Raw genomic sequence first — 17732 nt, 5'->3', positions numbered from 1 at the left:
AAGGGAGTGGCATGATATATTTAAAGTAATGAAAGGGAAAAACCTACAACCAAGAATAGTCTATCCAGAAAAACTCTTGTTCAGATGTGATGAAGAAATCAAAAGCTTTACAGACAAGCAGAAGCTGAGAGAATTCAGCACCACCAAACCAGCTTTGCAACAAATGCTAAGGAAATTTCTCAAGGCAGAAAAGTAAAGACCACTAGAAACAAAATTACAAATGGGAAAGCTTATTGGCAAGGCAAACATATTGTAAAGGTAAACATACTGTAAAGGTAGAGAGTTATCCACACACAAATACGGTATCAAAATCAATAATCATGAGAAGTGCAGAGTATAAAAGCGGGCTATTGGAAATTCATCTGAAAGTAAGAGATGGACAATTTAAAACAATCTTGTTTATATATAGACTGCTATGTCAAAACCTCATGGTAACCACAAAACAAAAATCTACAATTGATACACACAAAAAGGTAAATCAACCCAAACACAACGTTGAAGACAGTCATCAAACCACAAGAAAAGAGAATATAAGAGGAATGGAGGAAAAAAGACCTACAAAAATAAATCTAAAGCAATTAACAAAATGGCAATAAGAACATATGTATCAGTAGTTACCTTAAGTGAAAATGGATTAAATGCTTTAGTCAAAGACACTGACTGACTGAATGGATACAAAAAGACACATATATATGCTGTCTACTAGAGACCCCCTTAAGAACTAGAGACATACTGACTGAAAGAAAGGGAATGGAGAAAGATGCTCTATGCAAATGGAAATCCAAAGAAAGCTGGAGTAGCAATACTCGTATTAGACAAAATAAACTTTAAAATAAATATATGACAAGAGACACAGAAGGACAATGCATAATGACCACAAGAGCAATCCAGGAAGAAGATATAACAGTTGTAAATATAAATGCACCCAGCACATGAGCACCTCAATATATAAGGCAAATTCTAAGAGCCATGGAAGGAGAAATTGACAGTAACACAATAATAGTGGAGGACTTTAATACCCCACTTACATCAATGGACAGATTAGCCAAACAGAAAATCAGTAAGAAAACAAGAGCCTTAAATGTAACGTTAAACCAGATGGAGTTAATTGATATGTTTACAGCACTCCTCCAAAAGCAGCAGATGATACATTCTTTTCAATTACATATGGAACATTCTCCAGGATTGACCATATGCTGGGCCAGAAAGCCAGCCTTGAGAAATTTAAGAGAATTGAAATCATAGCAGGCACCTTTTCTGACCACACACTATGGGATTAGAAATAAACTATAAGAAAACTATAAAAAAAATGTGAAGAAAAATAATATGCTTCTAAATAACCAATGGATCATTGAAGAAATCAGAGGAAATTTAAAAAATACCTAGAAACAAATGAAAATGAAAACATGATGATCCAAAACCTATGGAACACAGCAATAAATCTTACCTAAGAAAACAAGAAACATCTCCAACAACCTAATCTTATAACTAAAGCAACTAAAGAAAGAAGAACAAACAAAATCCAAGGGTAGCAGAAGGAAAAAATTCAAAGATCAGAACATAAATAAATGAAATAGAGACAAAGCAAAAGAAAAGATCAATGAAATTAAAACCTTGCTCTTTGAAAAGAGAGACAAAATAGATAAACCTTTAGCCAGATTCATCAGAAGAAAAGAGAAGGCTCAAATCAATACAATTAGAAATGAAAAAGAAGTTACAATAGAACTACAGAAATACAAAGGATCATAAGAGACTCCCACAAGCAACTGCATGCCAATAAAATGGACAACCTATAAGAAATGGACAAATTCTTAGAAATGTACAATCCCCCAAAACTGAGCCAGGAAGAAATAGAAAATATAAATAGACCAATCACAATTACTAAAACTGAAACTGTAATTAAGACACTTCCAACAAATAAAAGCCCAGGACCAGATGGCTTCACAGGCAAATTCTATTTAGAGAACAGTTAATACCTATCCTTCTGAAACCATTTCAAAATATTACAGAGGAAGGAACACTCCCAAACTCATTCTAAGAGGTCACCATTACTCTGATACAAAACCAGACAAAGATGCCACAAAAAAAGAAAATTACAGGCCAGTGATATGAAATTGTCATGTTCATATCACTGATGAACATGACACAACAAAATACTAGTAAACTGAATCCAACAATACATTAAAAGGATCATATACTATGATCAATTGGGCTTTATCCCAGGGATGCAAAGAGTTTTCAATATCCGCAAATCAATCAATGTGATAAACCACATTAACAAATAGAAGAACACAAATCACATGATCATCTTAATAGATGCAGAAAAAGCTTTTGACAAAATCCAACAGCCATTCATGATAAAAACTCTCCAGAAAGTGGGTACAGAGGGAACCTTTCTCAACATAATAAAGGTCATATGTGACAAACCCACAGCTAACATCATACTCAACAGTGAAAAGCTGAAAAAGAAAGTATTTCCTCTAAGATCAGTAACAAGATAAGGATGTTCATTCTTGCCACTTTTGTTCAACATAGTTTTGGAAGTCCTAGCCACAGTAATCAGAGAAGAAAAAGAAGTAAGAGGAATCCAGATTGGAAAAGAAGTAAAACTGTCACTATTCACAGATGACATGATTGTTGTTGTTTAGTTGCTAAGTTGTGTCCAACTCTTCTGTGACCCCATGGATTCTAGCCCACCAGGCTCCTCTGTTCATGGGATTTCCAAGGCAAGAATACTGTAGTAGGTTGCCAATTCCTTCTCCAGGGGATCCTTCCTAACCCAGGGGTCAAACCTATGTCTCCTGCATTGGCAAGTGGGTTCTTTACCATGTTGGGAAGCCCAATATGATTCAGTTCAGTTCAGTCGCTCACTCATGTCCGACTCTTTGTGACCCCATGAACCGCAGCACGCCAGGCCTCCCTGTCCATCACCAACCCCCAAAGTCCACTCAAACCCATGTCTATTGAGTCAGTGATGCCATCCAACCATCTCATCCTCTGTCATTCCCTTCTCCTCCTGCTCTCAATCTTTCCCAGCATCAGGGTCTTTTCAAATGAGTCAGCTCTTCACATCAGGTGGCCAAAGTATTGGAGTTTCACCTTCAACATCAGTCCTTCCAATGAATACCCAGGCCTGATCTCCTTTAGGATGGACTGGTTATTCTACACATAGAAAATCCTAAAGATGCTACCAGAAAACTACTAGAGCTGATCAATGAATTTGGTAAAGTTGCAGGATACAAAATTAATACACAGAAATATCTTGAAATTTTATATACTAACAACAAGAGGTCAGGAAGTGATATTAAGGAAACAATCTCGTTTACCATCATATCAAAAAGAATAAAATATCTAGGTGTAAACCTACCTAAGGAGGCTAAAGACCTGTCTTCTGAAAACTATAAGATGCTGATGAAAGAAATCGCACATGACACAAACAGATTGACAGATATACCATGTTCTTGGATTGGAAGAATCAATATTGTCAAAATGACTACACTACCCAAGGCAATCTACAGATTTGATGCAACCCCTATCAAATTACCAATGGAATTTTTTGTGGATCTAGGACAGAAATCTTAAAATTTGTATAGCAACACAAAAGAGCGCAAATAGCCAAAGCAATCTTAACAAAGAAAAATGAAGCTGGAGGAATCAGGCTCCCTGATTTCAGACTACAGTACAAAGATACAGTAATCAAAGCAGTATGGTACTGACACAAAGATCAATAGAACAGGCTAGAAACCCCAGAAATAAACCCATGCACCTATGATTAATTAATCAACAACAATGGAGGCAAGACTCTACAATGTATATAAGGTGGTCTCTTCAATAAGTGATGCTGAGAAAACTGGACAGTTACATGTAAATGAATGAAATTAGAACATTTCTAACACCATACACAGAAACTAACTCAAAATGGATTAAAGATCTAGATGTAAGACTGGATACTATAAAACTCTTAGAGGGAAACCGAAGCAGAACACCCTTTGACATAAATCTCATCAAGTTCTTTTTGGATCCATCTCCTAGATTAAAGAAATAAAAACGGAAAGAAACAAATGGGACCTAATTAAACTTAACAAGCTTTTGCACAGTAAAGGAAACCATCAACAAAATGAAAAGACAAGCCACAGCATGGGAGAAAATATTTGCAATCAACTGATTGACAAGGGATTAATCTCCAAATTATACAAACAGCTGATGCAGCTCAATATCAAAGAAACAAACAACCTAATCAAAAAACAGAAGATCTAAATAGACATTCTCCAAAAAGGACATTTCAGATGGTGATAAACCACATGAAAAGATGCTTAACATGGCTAATTATTAGAGAAATGCAAATCAAAACTACAATGGGGTATTACCTTGCACTGGCCAAAATGGCCATCATCAAAATATCTTCAAACAATAAATGCTAGGTTGGTTGTGGAGAAAAGGGAACCTTCCTATCCCGTTGGTGGGAATTTAGTGTAGACACAGGGAGAACAGTATGGAGGTTCCTTAAAAAACTAAAAATAGAGCTGCCATATGATCCACCAATTCCACTCCTGAGCATAAATCTGAAGAAAACCATGCTTGGAAAAGATCCTTGTGCCCCAGTGTTCACAGCAGTACTGCTTACAATAGCCAAGACATGGAAGCAACCTAAATGTCCACTGACGAATGATTAAAGAAGATATGGTGCATGTATACAATGGGCTATTCAGTTCAGTTCAGTCGCTCAGTCGTGTCTGACTCTTTGCGACCCCATGAATCACAGCACGCCAGGCCTCCCTGTCCATCACCAACTCCCGGAGTTCACTCAAACTCATGTCCATCGAGTCGGTGATGACATCCAACCATCTCATTCTTTGTCGTCCCCGTCTCCTCCCACCCCTAATCCTTCCTAGCATCAGACTCTTTTCCCGTGAGTCAACTCGTCGCATGAGGTGGCCAAAGTATTGCTTAGCCATAAAAAAGAATGAGATAATGCCATCTGCAGCAACATGGGTGGACCTAGAGATTATCATACTAAGTGAAATCAATCAGACAAAAAAACACAAATATAATATCACTTATATATGGAATCTTAAAAAATGAATACAAGTGAACTTATTTACAAAAGAGAAACTGACTCACAGACCTAGAAAACAAACTTCTGGTTACCAAAAGGTAAAGGTGGGGGGAGGGATAAATTAGGAGGTTGGTATTAACATAAACATCCTCTGTAATAACCTATATGGGAAAAGATTCTGAAAATGAATGGATATATGTCTGTGTATAACTATATCACTTTTCTGTACACCTGAAACTAACACATTGTGTATCAAATATACTCCGATACTTTTTTTTTTTATTTTAAAAGAGAAACAAAAAGAACAAAGTGTGAAGACTTAACCAAACAAATTCAGATTTTACTATAAAACTCTAACAATGAAGACAGTTTGTTATTGGTGGAAGAATGGACATACTGATTAATGGAACAGAGTGAAGAATTCAGAAATAGACTCACACACATATTGGCAAGTGATTTTTTTTGCCTCGGCAGTTGTTTTTCAATGGAGATGCCAAGCAATTTGAGGATGGTCATGGTGATGAAAAATCGATTGTGTTTCTATATCCTAGCAAAAAAATCACTTAGCAGTTGAAATGAAAATGTTATCCCACACATCAGAAATATTTATGTAAAAATTAAAATATGAAAGATGAAAATACCAAAAATTACAAAATATTACTAACAGAAATTATGGTCAATTGATTGTCAACAAAACTGCCAAGGTAATTAAATGGGAAAAGGACATTCTTTGTAACAAATGGTGCTGGAAAAACTGGATATCAGTATGGGGAAAAAAGAACTTTAACCTTTTTGTCACATCATATACAAAATTAATTCAAAATGAAACACAAGCCTAAACATAAGAGCAAAAACTATAAAACTTCAAGAAGAAAAATACAAGGAAATCTTTACGATCTTGAGATAGACAAAGCTTTCTTCATTAGGACATAAAGAAAAGCATAAACAATACAAGAAAAAAAATTGATGTTCAATAGAATCTAAAAAGTGCTGTCTTTCAAAGACAGCACTAAGTCTAAAAGTACTTAGAGAAATATTTGCAAATTATTTTTCTGATAAATTAATTATACCCAGAATAAAAATGTCTTTAAAGAAAACTTTTACTTGGGGAAAGGTCAGCGTGGGAGCAGGTTGTCTGCAACAATCGCTGCATCAGTTCAGTTCAGTTGCTCAGTCGTGTCCAACTCTCCGCGACCCCATGAATCACAGCACGCCAGGCCTCCCTGTCCATCACCAACTCCCGGAGTTCACTCAAACTCATGTCCACAGAGTCGGTGATGCCATCCAGCCATCTCATTCTCTATCGTCCCCTTCTCCTCCCGCCCCCAATCCCTCCCAGCATCAGAGTCTTTTCCAGTGAGTCAACTTGTCTCATGAGGTGGCCAAAGTATTGCAGTTTCAGCTTTAGCATCAGTCCTTCCAATGAACACCCAGGATCGATCTCCCTTAGAATGGACTGGTTGGATCTCCTTGCAGTCCAAGGGACTCTCAAGAGTCTTCTCCAGCACCACAGTTCAAAAGCATCAATTCTTCGGCGATCAGCTTTCTTCACAGTCCAACTCTCACATCCATACATGACCATGGGAAAAACCATAGCCTTGACTAGATGGACCTTTGTTGGCAAACTAATGTCTCTGCTTTTTAATATACTATCAAGGTTGGTCATAACTTTCCTTCCAAGGAGCAAGCGTCTTTTAATTTCATGGCTGCAGTCAGCATCTGCAGTGATTTTGGAGCCCAAAAAAATAAAGTCTGACACTGTTTCCACTGTTTCCCCATCTATTTCCCATGAAGTGATGGGACCAGATGCCATGATCTTTGTTTTCTGAATGTTGAGCTTCAAGCCAACCTTTTCACTCTCCTCTTTCACTTTCATCAAGAGGCTTTTGAGTTCCTCTTCACTTTCTGCCATAAGGGTGGTGTCATCTGCATATCTGAGATTATTGATATTTCTCCCAGCAATCTTGATTCCAGCTTGTGCTTCTTCCAGCCCAGCGTTCCTCATGATGTACTCTGCATAGAAGTTAAATAAGCAAGGTGACAATATACAGCCTTGACGTACTCCTTTTCCTATTTGGAACCAGTCTGTTGTTCCATGTCCAGTTCTGACTGTTGCTTCCTGACCTGCATACAGGTTTCTCAAGAGGCAGGTCAGGTGGTCTGGGATTCCCATCTCTTGCAGAATTTTCCACAGTTTATGGTGATCCACACAGTCAAAGGCTTTGGCATAGTCAATGAAGCAGAAATAGATGTTTTTCTGGAACTCTCTTGCTTTCTCCATGATCCAGCGGATGTTGGCAATTTGATCTCTGGTGCCTCTGCCTTTTCTAAAATCTACTTGAATATCTGGGAGTTCACGGTTCACATATTGCTGAAGCCTGGCTTGGAGAATTTTGAGCATGACTTTACTAGCATGTGAGATGAGTGCAATTGTGTGGTAGTTTGAGCATTCTTTGGCATTCCCTTTCTTTGGGATTGGAATGAAGACTGACCTTTTCCAGTCCTGTGGCCACTGCTGAGTTTTCCAAATTTGCTGGCATATTGAGTGCAGCACTTTCACAGCATCATCTTTCAAGATTTGAAATAGCTCAACTGGAATTCCATCACCACCACTAGCTTTGTTCGTAGTGATGCTTTCTAAGGCCCACTTGACTTCACATTCCAAGATGTCTGGCTCTAGGTCAGGGATCACATTATCATGACTATCTTGGTAGTGAAGATCTTTTTTGTACAGTTCTTCTGTGTATTCTTGCCACCTCTTCTTAATATCTTCTGCTTCTGTTAGGTCCATACCATTTCTGTCCTTTATTGAGCCCATCTTTGCATGACATGTTCCCTTGGAAGCTCTAATTTTCTTGAAGAGATCTCTTGTTTTTCCTATTCTGTTGTTTTCCTCTATTTCTTTGCATTGATCACTGAGGAAGGCTTTCTTATCTCTCCTTGCTATTCTTTGGAACTCAGCACTCAGATGCTTATATCTTTCCTTTTCTCCTTTGCTTTTCACTTCTCTTCTTTTCACAGCTATTTGTAAGGCCTCCTCAGACGGCCATTTTGCTTTTTTGCATTTCTTTTCCACGGGGATGGTCTTAGTCCCTGTCTCCTTTACAGTGTCACAAACCTCTGTCCAGAGTTCATCAGGCACTCTATCTATCAGATCTAGTCCCTTAAATCTATTTCTCACTTCCACTGTATAATCATAAGGGATTTGATTGAGGTCATATCTGAATGGTCTAGTGGTTTTCCCTACTTTCTTCAATTTAAGTCTGAATTTGGCAATAAGGAGTCCATGATCTGAGCCACAGTCAGCTCCTGGTCTTGTTTTTGCTGACTGTATACAGCTTCTCCATCTTTGGCTGCAAAGAATATAATCAATCTGATTTCGGTGTTGACCATCTGGTGATGTCCATGTATAGAGTCTTCTCTTGTGTTGTTGGAAGGGGGTGTTTGCTATGACCAATGCGTTCTCTTGACAAAACTCTATTAGCCTTTGCCCTGCTTCATTCCGTGCTCCAAGGCCAAATTTGCCTGTTACTCCAGGTGTTTCTTGACTTCCTACTTTTGCATTCCAGTCCCCTATAATGAAAAGGACATCTTTTTTGGGTGTTATTTCTAAAAGGTCTTGTAGGTCTTCATAGAACCGTCCAACTTCCGCTTCTTCAGCGTTACTGGTTGGGGCATAGAGCTGGAATACTGTAATATTGAATGGTTTGCCTTGGAAACGAACAGAGATCATTCTGTTGTTTTTGAGATTGCATGGGTGATCAGAATTCACATCTGAGATGTTTTCAAATGATGACACCACCAGAATGGTTCTTTGCATTTTTATATTTTACATATAAATCACTGTATAATCTGGACTTTGATTAACTTGTCTCAGACCATCCAGGTAGGTGAAGTTTGACTCTTGTAGCCTATTTTTAAGGATCTGTAGGCTGAATCTTGCTCTTGTCACCAGCATCTGGGCTTTGTGTGTGAGTGTTCCCCACTTCTTATTGGGATCCTCAATGACTGAGGCTTTTTCTCAGATAGAACAAAGTAAGTTTCCAAGATCTCCAGAACTCCCAAGGTAAAGACTTCACAAGAAGCTTTAGCAAGAACAAGAAGCCCACAGCGTGGGGAAGAAGGGAAAACATACCTTTCAGCCCCTTGGAGTCGCCATAAAGTGCCTCATAGATCTGTAGCTCTGACTGGAGGGACTGGAAAAGCTGCTGTTTCTCTTCGCACTGTTGCTGCAGGAGGGCCAGCTTATGCTGCAGCCTGGCAAGGGAGAAGCAAGGGTCCACTGAGCAGGTGGATTCCTATCAGGGGAAGAGGCTCTGAGCCAACTTTTGCATCAGAGAATTTTAGCCCGAGATGTCTCCTGAGGTGTCATGAAGACCGCTGCCTTTATTCCGCAGATGTGGGAGAGAGGCTCAGGAGGTCAAGTCCCTTTGCTTAGAGCTGTGCAGTTAGCCATCACACCTGGGACACACCACCTGGTATTCTTGCTGCCCCACCGGGTCTTGTCATGTTGTCCAGCAATTATTACAGGGTTTATGCTGGGAAGCAGCATCAAGGCTGGTGTCGACCTCCTAGGTTATGATGGGACTCATATCCTAAAACTCACTGGAAGGACTTTCTCCAGAATCTGATATGCTGAAGCCTTACATAAGAGGGTTTTACTCTCTCAACTTTGGAGTGAAAAAGTCATTCCTAGAGAAGTCCTTCCTTCTGTTCAAAGTTACCCATAAATCTGAAATAGCAGAGGGGATATCAAGGTTTCCAAAAAGGACCATTCACTGACTTGCCAATATCCCTTTTTCTAAATCAGAAAATACAGCCGTCTTCCTTTGCAACGGGCTCCCTCTAACCCAGAGTCTTTCTCCTGGAGAGACAGTCGTTCCTCCTGGAAATGCAAGATCTCCTGCTGCTTCTCTTTCAGGTCTTCCAGTAGCTGCTGCCGGTCCACCTTTTGGTGCTCCAGCTCCATTTCCAGCTCTTGAGGGCGGGATCGAGAGGTCAGCAGAGCCTCCCTCAGGCGTTCTGTTTCCTGGGAGTGCTCTGGTAAGCAGGACACAGGAGTACTTATATCATAGGGTCAAAGGTCAGCAGGAAGATTAAGCCCAAGCACATCCATCCTGACAAACAGAACTAAGGTGAAAGGAAGGCCAGCTTATGCTGCCTGGGAGGCAATGCCAGTGTCTGCTGTTACATCCACACGCTCCAAGGAGTGGGAGCCTCTTTCTCTGCAGAAAGAGGTTGCTGCTGTGATTCAGTATGGCCCACTTTGGTTTTAGGGAACACACTCTTGCTTCCTAACTCTATTTTCTAAGTACTCACATACCCTCTATGCAATAATCCACTCGTGAGTTTTGCCAAGGATCAAGAGGCTTATGTAGAAACCTCTCTTAATGTCTTTTTCCTTTCCTACAAGCATTATTTCATTCTGGGCTTAATCCTCTTAGCGGCTATTCTTTGTCTGTTTGGATATTCAATAAGTATTTGTAAATAAAAATAATTTGTGATTGAAAAAACATTGATTTCATTAACTCAATTAACACTAAGGTCAGCACCCACCCCCCGCCCCCCAGGCCCAAAAGGAAATGATGCCCACACATGGATGCTCACTCAAAAGTGTTGAGAAAGCTCTGGAAGATGTTTTTCTAGCACCTCCAGACACAGTCATGAGGACCAGGGACCAAAGAGGAGCCCTGAGTGTAGGAGGAGGGAGATGGAGAGGAGACACAGCACATCAGCACGAGAGGGACACAGGGAGCTTCAGCGAGGTCTTGGAAGAGCCTGAGAGGGTGTGTAGGCCTCCTGCTCCTCCCTTTCCTGGACTGAAACCAGCTGTGAGTGTGGGGAGGTAGGACGGGCACTAACTGGTGTCCAGGTTGGTGGCTAATGACTGAATCACTGCACGTGGGTCTCACAGAAGTGGCTTTCCTACAGCTCCTCCTCCCTGGAGCCTAGGTGTCTGAGGGCCCACGGTTCGGGATTGTCAGAAAGTAGCCCTTTCTAGAGTGAGAAAAGCTATGGGAGTTTGGTGTTGGTGGGTCTGAGCAGCTCTGTTCTCTCCACCTTCTCCTCTCTTAGGTTCTCCAGTTGGTGATGGGTATGGCCAGGGAAGAAAGGGATACAACACTGACCACAGTTTGTGGCTTTTGGCACTCACCTCTGGAAACATGACTGAGCTGAGCCTGAAGCCTGTGGTTTTCTTCCCAAAGGACTCTGCTCTCATTGGAAAGCTGAGGTGTGGACTCCAGGCCCAGACTGTAGAAGTTAGAGGTGGAGCCTGTCCGAGGAAGTGCAAGCAGGTAAGTTACACATTTGTGTAACAGAGGATCTCTGTTTGCTCGTTCTCTGCCTCCAAAGACACTGTCCCAACCCAGCAGAAAACCCTGAGGACTTGTCTCCTGGTGGGACGAAGTCTGCTGGGCTGAATGCCTGGCTTTCCTGTGGCTCCTCTGCAGGAGTTCTTTGCATGCATTTCATGTGCCCTGGGTGAGCAGTTCAGGAGGCTCTGTTCCCTAAATAGCTGCTCTTGCTGCAGTGTGGACAGGTCAAGGGTGTTTGGAAAGGCCGGCCTCCCGGTGTCAGCAGCCTGGGGGAGAGTGTGGGCAGGAAGGCCACTTTGGTGAGCGGCTGCAGGAGGCCTTGCAGACCTGGCTCCACCACATGCCAGTCACAGAACCAGGGCACAGAAGTCAGCAGGCAGCAAATGAGCAGCTTTAGGGTAAAGGAGAAGTCAGAGGATTCTGGGGAGCAGATCTGGTTAGACCTGCAGTGAGGAGAGTTACTCTCTGAGCTCAGATACAGCAACAAGGGGAGGGGAACGGTCCTTGCCCCCTGCCTTGCTGACTGTAAGGAGCAAGTGGAGGAAAGCAGACCACAGTGCTTTGAAATCTGTGACGCTCTTCTCTAGGGCAACCTGGGCCTCTCCTACCGCTTTCGCGGGCAGTGGAGCTGAGCCTGTGTTCCAGCTGCTCCCGCAGGCGATCGTTAATGCAGATGGACTCCTCCAGGCGCTGGCGCAGGTTGCGGATTTCACCAAGATGCTCCTCTAGCAGGTCAGCCCGTGCAGCCACCCAGGAGGACAGGAAGAGGTGGAGATGGAGCATCCTGGGGCCCACTTGGGGGCTTTGCCAGTGGCCTCTCAGCAAGACCCTTAAACATCACTGTCCTCTCTCATGGGCATATGGGAGCTCAGGTGACTTTGTTTAAAGAGTGAATGGCGGCAACATATATATATGTATGTGTATATATATATATATGTATGTATACACACACACATAGTGGAATATTTAGTTCAGTTCAGTTCAGTCGCTCAGTCGTGTCCGACTCTCCGCGACCCCACGAATCACAGCACGCCAGGCCTCCCTGTCCATCACCAACTCCCGGAGTACACTCAAACTCATGTCCACAGAGTCGGTGATGCCATCCAGCCATCTCATTCTCCGTCGTCCCCTTCTCCTCCCACCCCCAACCTTTCCCAGCATCAGAGTCTTTTACTCAGCCATAAAAAATAATGAAATAATGCCATTGCAGCAACACGAATGGGCTTAGAGACTGTCATACTGAGTGAAGTCAAAGAAGGAGAAATATCGTATGACATCCCTTATATGTGGATTCTAAAAAGAAATGATACAAATGAACTTACTTAGAAAAAAGAAAGAGACTCACAAACTTAGACCACAAATTTATGGTTGCCAGGGGGAAGGTTGGGGGGAAGAGATAGGGCATTTTGGATGGACATGTACACACTGCTATATTTAAAATGGATAACCATCAAGGACCTACTGTATAGCTCATAGAACTCTGTTCATGTTATGTGGCAGCCTGGATGGGAGGGGAGTTTGAGGCAGAATGAGTATGTGTGTATGTATCACTGAGTCCCTCTGCTGTTCATCTGAAACTATCATAACATTGTTAATCGGGTATACCCCAATACAAAAAAAAAAGGTTTAAAATTAAATAACCTATCACTTTTACCCTAAAAAAAGAGTAATTTGGTTTTAAACACAGGACAGCTGGTACTAAGCAAGCCCCATGGGCCTCCTCCCATATAGGGGTGCATGTAAGGGAGTTGTAAGTGTACATGTCCACTTGCCAGGGTAACTGGTAAATGCAAGAGGTTCCATATGGTTTAGAGAAACAATTGACCTGCTCGGCTTTGTATTTACCTGTGGGTTTGGTGTTAAGCTGGTACATGGAGGAGCCTGAGGATAGGTCCCCAGATATGCTCCCTTTCTGAGGTCTCATCATGTCCCACTGGCCACTGCTGCCCAGGTACCCAGGCTCCAGGATTCTGCCCAGTTCGGTGGTGCTCCTTGGAGGACAGAGGGGCTGGGTAGGGTTGCGGTAGTGGGAAGGTCTGGCTTCTGTATGGTCGGTTGGCAATGTGGCTGGGGAAGCAGGATGAACACTGGTGACACCTGGGCAGAAGGAAACATGAGTGAGAAGCAGTAGCGAACACAAGGATCAGCCAGGAAGCGTGTGATTGAGGAGAACGGACACTGACAGGGACACACGGGTGGAGGCCTCAGCGGCTGCGGAACACCAGTGAGATGGAGACTTAGACCCTGGAGGCTGCGACTCTCACCCCGTGTATTTGTGAGCAAGAGACACAAGAGGTAGGGGGTGAACAAAGTCACCCATGGACACAACAGGAAAGTCCTGTGGCCCTAACCTGGCTCCCGTGATAATGCCTCATGATAGAGTCCAGGAAGTTTCTGGGTAGAACTCACTGGGAAAGTCAGGGGTTCACAGTGTGATGGCCATAGCACTGAGCACACCTGCGAACAGGAATATTTGTGTTCCTGTGAGTACTTGCTGTTCTGGAAGCTAAAGTGCCAGTTTTTCTAGTTTTCCTTTGGGGTTGTCAGAAGAGAAAGGGGGCATAAATCCAGCTAGAATGGTGGACCCACTCACTCCAGACTGAATTCTTTGCTGAAGTTGGGGGAGGTTCTGTATAAACTAAGGGGTGATTTGAATCTTACTCAACACGATTCAAGGAACTGAAATGTCATCACTTGCATCTGAAGAGTCATGAACACTCTCCCATGGGGGAGGTAGGACCTTTCATTTCATAGGCTGATGCCTTCATAGATCCTGTGAAATCATGGGCCTTCCCATCATCTCCGCTTCTGTTTAAAAATAATCCCAGCTGGGTGAGAGAGGGAAAGAAGTGAACCGGCTATAGTTCAGGATATTCACATTCAGAAGACTGCTTTCTAGGGATTATCGACATAAGCAGCAAACAGTAGCTCTGCCTAAGAAACAGGAGTGAGGAGTGAGGTCCTGGTGTCTTCCAACCAAGTCAACCCCCTTTGAGGGATTAATGTAGTTGGCAGTTGCCAATTTTGATCCTTATTTATAACTGTTCTCAAATTTGGCTACATTCTGGAATCATCTGAGACAATGTAAAAACAAGTACCAGTGCCTGGTTCCCCAGAGATCTGACCTTAACGGGTATGTGGTTCAGCTTCGGTACTGAATGTTTTAAAATCGTCCTAGCTGATTCTAAAAGGCAGGAAAGTTTGAGAAGTATTGTCAAGCATCTCCCCTTCCCCAATTTGAAAACCACTAGATATTCATTAGGATCAGTGGAAATTAAGGAGGGGGATGAAAAATGTAAGCATGCAAATTACAGTCCAGGATTTAAAAGAGACATGACTCCCTACCTCGTCCACACCTCTTTCAACCCCAACCCCACACAAAGAGAAGGGGAAATCAGTGGTTGTTGACACTCAGCTTACTTTCTCACCAAGGTCGCAGGAGGCTTCAAATCTATCAGTAACAGGGATCAGTAGTCTCATGTTCCAGTCTCCCTGGCCACACAATACAGAGCGCATGCCCTAAACCATGCAAAAACACCAGACAGACACTTGCACAAGAAGATTTTAGCTCCATAGAGACCTGAGAAGCTGCCATGCACCACTATCCACTCAGAAGCTTGGTTTAAAGCACAGGAGGAGAGCTGATGAGCCCTTTGGAGAGGACTGTGCTTAACAAGGCAAAGAAAGCGCTACAGCCTTTCTTGCCAAGGCTGGACCATCCAAAATCTGGCCCATGGAACAGACTGGTTGTGACTCCAGTTCAACCCGCATCAGCAGACCATTTCATGCACAGTGCTCTCCTTCCTGTCTCTAGCTTTGGGCAAAGACAACTTGACAATGTGGAAAGATGGAGGAAAAGGAAGTGAGGAAATGAAAAGTAGTCTAGTGAACACTCGTGCCTTTCGGCATGGAACAGATTTGTTATCCATCAGTTGTTGGTTCCAGACCTGCTATGGTAGCGTGGTAGCAAGTTCTAGTTCAGAGAGAATAGCACATGCTGTCATCTCTAAAGAGAGAAAAGACTTTGGCAAGGGGACTCCAGCATTGTTCAGCTGAGCTCAGCCTGTGCTCTCAGCAGGACTGTAACAAAACCATTCCAGATGGAGAAGGTATGATGGAAACATCGAACCAGGAGCAGAAGATCCAAATTCAAGCCCATTTCTCGCCCTTCCTAGTGACCTTGATCAAGTAACCTCACTCTCTGAGTTTTAGTTCTCTGCCCTGGCCCTGGCACACAAGGTGAGTCCATGTTCACGTTGGTAGGTCCTTAGATTGCTATACCTGTGTAACACTGGTAGCAGAAGGTAGCCTCTTAGACCTCACTGCCTGCTGGAAGGAACATGTGCAGACTCTCCTTAAAAATGATCTCAGTCTAGCTGGAAATCAAACTAATGTTAGAGTAGACAGTGTATCCAATTTCAGGGATACTAATGTGGTCTAAATGGGGCTCAAGGTGTACACATTCTCAGCTTGTGGTCTATGGTGACCATCAATCTCTGGCCCATCCAAGCTCTTCTTTACAGGCACAGACCATGGTTATAAGGTAATTTCAAATTGCTTTCTAGTTTTTTTAAAAGCACTACTAGAGGGCAAATTCATCATGTGAAGTTCTTTTCTTATTTCACATAGGAGCATAGTTAGTTAGCTACTAACTGATGAAACACACACATGAGAAAGATAACAGCAAATATATTTCCAAAAACAGCAAGCGCAGCTCTCCCTCAGTTGTCCACTGATAGCGTGTACCCCTGTGTTATTTTGAAAACTCTGCCATCCAGCCAAAGCCATGCAGAGACACACAGTGTGGGTCCGCCGTCCGCAAGCACACGAACGCAGCAGGAAGTGCTCACTTTCTCCTAACTGCTTCCGCAGCATCTGCAGCTCCTGCTGAGCCTCCGCCAAGGAGACCCTGGGCGTCTCACAGCAGCCAGGGAGGGGAGGGCCAGCAGAGCTGAAAGGCAGGAAGCTGGGTGGAGCTGACGGCAGTGGTGACTGGGGTATGCATTGGAAATGAAGGCCTAGAAACAGAAAGTCAGGGAGAAAGGACACAAGTCATTAGACCAAAAGGGAGAGAAAAGAACGGGTGAAAGATTGAGAAGGTGAAACTATTTCCTGACCAGGTGTCTCCCTGGGGAGTGTCTGTCATTCAATGTGGTGATGACTAAGATGGCCAAGGGGGAGCAGAGCTACCCAAGAGTCTGGCTTATCTCACCTGCTCCTTCTTCTCCCCTGCCAGGGCTATCCTGCATTCACATTCTATGCTCATCTGGAAAACAATTGGTTATAAAAAGGCAAGGTAGCATTACCATAGCTCAGGAAGCCATGAGAGCCCCATCCTAGCCATCTGGGCATGGCAGGTCAGGATGGCTCTGCCTGAATGCTCTCAGGAGCCCTGGGGTGCTGCTGCCAGCATGGGCCAGTCCTGGCCCCCGTGACAAGACTCCCCTACACCTAGAACTCCTGAAAGCAACAGGACTCACCCTGAGGAGGACAGGAGTGGACTAGGAGAGTGGGGACGCTGGCATGACTAATGCATGAAATTCAAGGCTGATGGAAACAAACTTGAGAATCCCAAATCACTGTGCTCATTCACCAAAGGAAAAATAAAAGCCTTGGCAAACTGACAGACACAGTGGCATGCAAAAATCTGTCTGAACATTCAAATAGTTTAAGAAAAATGCTTAATATATGTGGATTCTTCCGTCCTTGATGCAGACCTACTGAATCATAAACTCTTGTCAGAAAGTTTTTTAAAAGAAAAACTTCACAGGTGATCATTATGTAGTACATCTATCGATTTCAGGAAGCCTGGGAAGTTCTGACGTTTGAATCTCTCTCCTTTTCCTAAAAACATTTGAAGGGCATGTAGCCCACGGAGGGAGCAGAACCCAAAACATCTAGACTTGTGGAGACTGTTCCACACAGAAGACAGTGATCACATTCCGAAAAACATCCCTTATCCCAGGACGCTGACATGGTATCAGAGCAGTACAAGACCCTGAATTACCAAGTGACACAGCCCAGGCCTCCTTCAGGAAGGCATTCTGACTCTAAAACCTTCGACCTTCTGCTCTTTTTCGTCCCAAAGCATTCACAGAGATGTCTACAGTGCTTGGCGAATGGTTTTTCCCCATGATTTCCTGGTTTAGCTGGAAACTTTGGCCCAGAAACTTTGAGCCCAGAAAGAGTTGGACACATTCTTTTCCTTAAGATTTGGGTGACTTGCTCTCAAGAGGGACAAGGATGGCAGAAGAAAAGTGTTCTTCTGTAGGTGTCTCTACTGAACGCAACCTCACCACAACCACGCTGAAGGCAGGCAGCCAGTCATCTTGTTGGGGGGCAGCAGGTGAGAATAAGGT

General features: G+C 43.1%; 2 protein-coding genes across 2 annotated transcripts in view; one reads left to right on the top strand and one right to left on the bottom strand.

The window, feature by feature from the left end:
- LOC129556737 (myomegalin-like) overlaps window positions 1-17732 on the top strand; it is a 631881-nt gene that overhangs the window by 583958 nt on the left and 30191 nt on the right.
- LOC148778139 (myomegalin-like) overlaps window positions 1-17732 on the bottom strand; it is a 52288-nt gene that overhangs the window by 9603 nt on the left and 24953 nt on the right. Inside the window, 7 exon segments of the mRNA XM_088836012.1 lie at window positions 9192-9313; window positions 9907-10096; window positions 10883-10885; window positions 11211-11330; window positions 11982-12113; window positions 13219-13470; window positions 16224-16391. Coding sequence (XP_088692138.1) covers window positions 9192-9313; window positions 9907-10096; window positions 10883-10885; window positions 11211-11330; window positions 11982-12113; window positions 13219-13470; window positions 16224-16391 — 987 coding nt within the window.

The sequence above is a fragment of the Moschus berezovskii genome, chromosome 4 (genome assembly GCF_049115385.1).
Source record: "Moschus berezovskii isolate FMDL1 chromosome 4, NW_MosBer_1.0, whole genome shotgun sequence".
In the NCBI taxonomy this organism is placed as follows: domain Eukaryota; kingdom Metazoa; phylum Chordata; class Mammalia; order Artiodactyla; family Moschidae; genus Moschus; species Moschus berezovskii.
This window is presented reverse-complemented; position numbering and strand designations above follow the sequence as displayed.